Source organism: Sus scrofa, chromosome 13, assembly GCF_054392235.1.
Source record: "Sus scrofa isolate SSC_HxYL_T2T_F1_AM1 chromosome 13, Sscrofa_HxYL_maternal_Yorkshire_Landrace_v2.0, whole genome shotgun sequence".
Classification (NCBI taxonomy): Eukaryota; Metazoa; Chordata; class Mammalia; order Artiodactyla; family Suidae; genus Sus; species Sus scrofa.
In genome coordinates, this window is record NC_139395.1 from 42,480,860 (window position 1) to 42,487,589 (window position 6,730).

At 45.9% G+C, this 6,730-nt stretch overlaps 1 protein-coding gene across 1 annotated transcript; it reads right to left on the reverse strand.

Moving 5' to 3' along the window:
* Positions 1 to 1,373: 1,373 nt before the first annotated feature.
* C13H3orf86 (chromosome 13 C3orf86 homolog) lies at positions 1,374 to 3,630 on the reverse strand. The gene is made up of 2 exons (NM_001432214.1): positions 3,593 to 3,630; positions 1,374 to 2,020 (listed from the first exon to the last, which is right to left on the reverse strand). The coding sequence occupies exon 2, from the start codon at positions 2,016 to 2,018 to the stop codon at positions 1,509 to 1,511; it is 510 nt and encodes a 169-aa protein (NP_001419143.1). The 5' UTR covers positions 2,019 to 2,020; positions 3,593 to 3,630; the 3' UTR covers positions 1,374 to 1,508.
* Between the last annotated feature and the right edge of the window lie 3,100 nt (positions 3,631 to 6,730).

A 6,730-nucleotide genomic window follows, 5' to 3' on the forward strand; every position in this document is an offset into this window, starting at 1 on the left:
ACAAAAGTTTAGGGCTTTTTTGTTGTCTACCTTCTTGGAAGGGGGGGAGGCATGTGGTTTACACCCCCTGCTGGCCAGCTTTCCAGATTAGAGAGCCCATGGACGGTCAGGCCAACCTTGGCAGGAAATTCCTGCCAAGCTTTTTCCCAATGTACACTGTCAGTAGAAGTAGCCCTGCCAGGTCATGAGGCAGAGGACCAAGCCATGCTGTCCCAGAAGGGCTCTGGCGGTTTGTCCAGGGGATTTACAACAGTCACTGTCACCCTGGGGACTCTGCAGATGTAGACTGCACCCTGGTCCCTGCTAAGCTTGAATCTCTCTGGGCATCTCTGAAATACTTGTTGGCACTCTTAGGGGCTGGAAGAGAGTGAAGCCAAGAGCCCAGGCAAGGTCTGGACTGGGGTCCTGGCCCCAACAACTGTGCCTGAGAAGTCAGCACCCCCAGCCATGACAATGAGAGGTCTTTGTCAAGGCCGTGCAGCAGGGAGCCCAGAGTGTGTACAGCGGTCCTCCCACCCGCCCTGTGGAGCTAATGGGCCCTGCCCTCTGCACTCTCAGCTGACCCTAGCCTGGACCTGATGTCCAGACCCTTTGTGTCCCCTGAGCCTCACCCAGCCCTGGTTCCTAGGGATATAGTCACAGACTGAGCAGTTGAGCAGCTCATATCGAGATAGGTTTGCACACCTCCACCTTGTGCAGGGAGGAACATTGAGGCTAAGAGAGGCAAGGTCCTGGCTGCGCCACAGGGACACTGGCCAGAGCATCAAGGCTGGACCCCGGCCCTTACTCCCCAGTCCAGACAGCTGGGGTTTCCCGGGGTCCTCAGGCTGGGGCAGAGTCTCAGAGCCCCCTTACTGCATCCTCTCCAGCACAACTGCATCACTAGGCATGGGCCACTCCACCCCTGGAGGGCCCAGAAGCTGCCCACTATCCCACCAAAGTGGCACCCAAACCCTGTTCCACCAGGGAAGGCACAGAGCTGGGCTGCAGTGGGGCTCTCTGTCCAAAGGCTGCCTCCACCTCAGGCTGCCTCTCCAGAACTGGCTCTAGCCCCTTTATTATCAGGCCCTAGGCTGGCCCTCAGTGCTGTCCCCAAGCCCAGGTGGTCCCAGGTTGTGCCCAGGGACACCAGATCTTCAAATCCCAGGTGCATCCCAGCTCGTAGCTATCTCAACCAAGGGGGTATCCTTCCAGCTGTGGCTGGGAACGAAACATATTATGCTGGCGCCAACATTACAACCAAATTCTTGAACTCCAAAAACAGAAAATACCAAGATGCAGGTAAAGGAAGTTCTAGAAAACGTTATGTATCAAAATCTAAGTTAAGTTTATATTGAGTTTGGAAGCTTTGGGCACATTCTTATAAGAACACTGCGGAGGGTCCCGAGTGCTTCTAGGGGAAGCAGACATGTCCTTGCAGAGCGTGAAGGTGACAGGCAGCAGGCCACTCTTGCCACAATGGCTCAGAAAGGTGCTTAGAGAATGTGGCTAGGCAAATTCTCTCAGGCTCAAAAGGAAAATCGGTTATTCCCTGTAAGGACGTTTTTCAGCTTGCAGGTGAAGGCCCAGGGGGCAGAAAAGCTGGGAGGAAAGGTAGAGGCTGCTGGCAGAAGGTCTGGACTAAGGGGGCCGAATGGTGACGGAGCACGTCCTGGCAGTGAGATGGTGACAGGAATTGCTGAAAATGGCAGGGGGCTCCTGACTCGAGCCTTGGCAAGATGGGTTGGTGTTGATGGGAGGGAGTATCTGAAGCCAGTGTCTCTCAGAGAAACCTTTGGAGGGGATGGAGAGGCAGCCTTCTGCACGGACGTGCTGGCCACGCCCACGGGACCAGGAGAAACCCTCTGCAAGCTCCCGGGCTGAGAGCCGGGCCCCTCCCGCGTCTTCTCCAGAGGAGCAGGACAAGCTGCAGGTGCATCTGCCATCAGCGGCGGGTAGGTGATTTCTCCAGTTATCTCGTTTACCCAGAAAAACATATCTAGAGGTTTCTTCCCCTGTTCAAAATGACTCTGAGACATAGCTACAAAGGAGAAAATGGAGACAAGGGGAGAGTGGTTTCAGCCATCCATACAGCTAGTGTCAAAGGGAACCACCCGCCCCTGGCCTTCTATAAACAATTTGTGCTAGGACTCTGTGGTCCCAGATGCTCCAGAAATCTTCCTAGGACCAGGAGCAGGCCTGACTGGAGGCTCCAATGAATTCTAGGGTTTTTATTTCTTAATTACCTTTTCAAATCTTAAAATTGTAAACAAGTATATGAAAAAGCATGCTTTACATCTTGGTCTAGTTCAAGTGTGTGAGAGTGTGTGTGTGTGTGTGTGTGTACTTCTGTGTGAAGACTAAGAATTTCGTGGATTGTGAATGGTTATGGACAACAGTCTGATAGTTTCTATGCAGTTCGGTTCCCCTATATTCCTTAAGAAAATGTTCATTGCCATTCCTTAAACTCATTTTATAAAAGGAGCATCAATGTTTAATGAACTATAGCTTCAAAAATTCTGTCTTCGCTTGAGAGGAGAAGGGAGAGTGCTGGATCTTCTATGAAAGAAGATCAAACAATCACTCTTGCAAATTTTACAAAAACATGACCCTGTGTAGTCAGTGGAATGGTTCTCCAAAGATATCCATGCCCTAACCCTTGGAACCCATGTGTTTTATTACATGGCCAAAGGGACTGTGCAGAGATAATTACAATTATGGACCTTAAACTAGGCAGATAGTATCCTGTATCATGTGTGTGTCCCAGTCTAAACAGCTGGGTTCTGAAAAGTAGAGAGCTTTCAATGGCTGCAGTCAGAGAGATGGGAAGAGAAGTGGGAGAGAAACCAAACCTGAGAGGGACTCTCCAGCCATTGTTGGCTTGATGATGGCAGAGACCAAGTGAAGGCCGTGATGAGAAGGAAAGAAAATCTGTCAACAAAATGAATGAACCTAGAAGTGGATTTTCCCCCAGAGTTTCCAGAAAAGAGCCCAGGGTGAACAAAAGCTTGATGGTAATCTTGTGCGATCCTAAGCAGAGTATCAAGCCACACTTCCCAGGACCTACCACTCTGTGAGATAATAAACGGCTATTGTTCCACACAGCTAAATTTGTGGTCATTTGCTACATCATTGACAGGAGATTCAAGCACCATAGGAACATTTTTCCAGGACCAGCGCAGAAGAGGGGCTATAAAGCTGAAGCTCCCTGAGCTCAGGGTAAGCTCACTTTTGGTGGGGACTCTTAGCCAGTCTGGGGACTGTTCTTACCTTTGTTCTCTCAAGTCTCAATAGATGCTTCACCTTATTTAGAATAGATAGTGACTCGCTCTTGAGAATCATCAAGTTATACTACATGGAGCATCAACCAAGTCAACTGGCTTTCAAGCTCCTGACACCTGCATCCTATGTGAAGTTCCTGACACCTGCATCCTATGTGAAGCCCTCGGGCAGAGAAGGTGCCCTCACCATCCCTTGATGGTCCACAAAGCCAGGAGGAAGTCAGAACGTTCTGCAGGGATTCACAGAATCAAGGCAGCTAGTAGCAAGGGCATAGTGAATTGAACAGGCAGGGGCTACCAGGAGCTAAGGGACTAAAGGGTTTGCCACTCACCTGTTGGAAGGTGCTGGGTGGGGACTGGTGGGCAGGGAGGAGTCTGTGGAGAGAGCTTCAGAGAGGAGAAGTAGCAGTAGAAGACTGGGGGCTCCTAGCAACCTGATCTCTATTGTGTAAAGTGTTTCCTACCCAGCCTAGATTCCGTCTGGTGACCTCAGATTCTCCAGCACAGCCCCGCACACCCCTCACCCCTCTTCCAGTCCCCTCTGTCATAGAGCCCGAAATCCCCATCCTAGAGGTGTTCCCAGTATCCACCCTTCCCCTTCCCATAGTTTCTGACTTCTGCCAGTCCCAACACATGGCTCCACAAGCAGTGTCTTTTTTCTCTAGAACATAAATTTATAGACAAGGTGGGTGTCCTCTCTGGCAGGGTTGGTTCATTATAAGCAGAGTGGTTGCCAAGGATTCTTGAGTCAGGAATGTCTCACAGACCCACTCCCTACTCAGCTGGGTTTGGCTCACCCTAGCCCTCACATTCTCTTCATGGTCTCATGTCCCTACAAATCAGACCCACTTCTCGTGTTGCCATCTGCTAACTGATTCTGCCCCAGCCTAGGGCCATCCTGAATCCTCACCAAGCCATCTCTGGCCTGAGGTCACCCCACGCTGCTACCCAGCAGCTGCCATGTGTCACAGGGTGCTGGTGCCACGTGTCACAGGGTGTTGATTGCTAGCCACAGTAATCAGACAAGCAAAACAAATAAAATGTATGCAAAATGGAAGACTAGAGGTAAAACTGTCACTCTATGCAGATGACATGATACTATAGAAAACCCTAAGGACTTCACATAAGCACTACTCAAACTGATCAATGAATTCGGCTAAGTAGCAGGACACAAAATTGACATTCAGAAATTGGTTGCATTTCTCTACACTAACAATGAAATATTAAAAAAGGAGCATAAAAATACGATACCCTTTAAAATTACACCCCCAAAAATTAAATACCTAGGAATAACCTGACCAAGGAAGTGAAAGACTTATATGCTAAGAACTATAAAACATTAACCAAGGAAATTAAAGAGGAGTCAAAGAAATGGAAAAATATTCCATGCTCCTCGATTGGAAGAATTCGTGTTGTAAAAATGGCCAAACCACCCAAAAAATCCACAGATTATGCAATCCCTATCAAATTACCCATGACATTTTTTGCAGAACTAGAACAAACAATCCAAAAATTTATCTGGAACCACAAAAGACCCAGAATTGCCAAAGCAATCCTGAGGAACAAAAACTAAGCAGCAGGCATAACTCTCCCAGACTTCAGACAATATTACAAAGCCACAGTAACCAAGACAGTGTGGTACTGGTACCAAAACAGACATGCAGGCCAATGGAACAGAATAGAGAACGCAGAAATAAACCCAGACACCTAGGGTCCATTAATCTTTGACAAAGGAAGCAAGAATAGAAAATGGGAAAAAGACAGTCTCTTTCGCAAGTGATGCTGGCCAAACTGGACAGCGGCACATAAATCAATAATACTGGAACAAACCCTCACACCATGCACAAAAGTAAACTCAAAATGGCTTAAGGACTTCAACATAAGACAGGACACCATAAAACTCCTAGAAGAGAACACAGGCAAAACATTCTCTGCCTTCAACCACACAAATGTTTTCTTAGGTCAGTCTCCCAAAGAAATAGAAATAAAAACAAAAAATAAACCAATGGGACCTAATCAAACTTACAGCTTTTGCACAGCAAAGGACACCATAAAAAAAAAAGACAACTTACAGAATGGGAGAAAATAGTTTCAAACAATCCAACCGACAAGGGCTTAATCTCCAAAATATACAAACAACTCATACAACTCAACAGCAAAAAAAAAAAAAAAAGAAAGAAAGAAAAAGAAAACAAAACAAAACAAAACACCAAACAACCCATTTGAAAAATGGGCAGAAGACCTGAGTAGACATTTCTCCAAAGACATACAGATGGCCAACAGGCACATGAAAAAAATGCTCAGTTATCACTAATTGTTAGAGAAATGCAAATCAAAACTATAATGAGGTACCACCTCACACCTGTCAGAATGGCCATTATTAGCAAGTCTACAAATAAATTCTGGAGAGGGGTCAAGCAAAGGGAACCCTCCTACACTGTTGGTGGGAAGGTAAATTGGTACAACCACTATGGAAAACAGTATGGAGGTACCTCAGAAAACTAAATAGAGAACTACCATATGATCCAGCAGCCCCACTCCTGGGCATATATCCAGACAAAACTTTCATTCAGAGAGATACATGCACCCCTGTGTTCATGGCAGCACTCTACACAATAGCTAAGACATGGAAACAACCTAAATGTCCGATGACAGATGAATGGATTAAGAAGATGTGGTACATATACACAATGGAATACCACTCAGCCATAAAAAGGAACAAAATAATGCCATTTGCAGCAGCATGGATGGAACTGAGATTCTCATGCTAAGTGAAATAAGGCAGAAAGAGAAAGACAAATACCACATGATATCACTTATATCTGGAATCTAATACATGGCACAAAGGAACCTATCTACAGAAAAGAAACAAACGTAAAGGAGGCAGAGAACAGACTTGTGGTTGCCAAGGGAAAGGAGGAGGGAGTGGGATGGACTGAGAGTTTGGGGTTAGTAGATGTGAACTATTACATTTGGAGTAGATAAACAATGAGATCCTGCTGTGTAGCACAGGGAACTATATCTAGCCAGTTGAGGTGGAATATGATGGAGGACATTGTGAAAAAAATATTGTATATAAATGTATAACTGGGTTTCTTTGCTGTACAGCAGAAATTGACAGAACACTGTAAATCAACTATAATAAAAATTTTTTAAAAAAAGAATAAAATGCCCAAATTAAGTGAGGTTCCACTTTTGTCACCAAACTATTCCATTAACTCTCAGTCCTTTTGGCATGTACTTAAATCATCTTGTTAGTGATTCTCTTGGATAGCTCTGACTTAATTTTATGTGTTTATATTTTTCCGTATCACAGAAATAAATTCACCCATAAAATAAAAACAACTCCCTAAAATTCAATTCAGTTTCCCAGAAATTAAAGTTCCTGTGAAAAAAATAACTGCACTTGCCCAGGCATGGCAGTTGACACAAGCAAAGAGGTACATATTGACACTGGGAGTAAAGGTGAT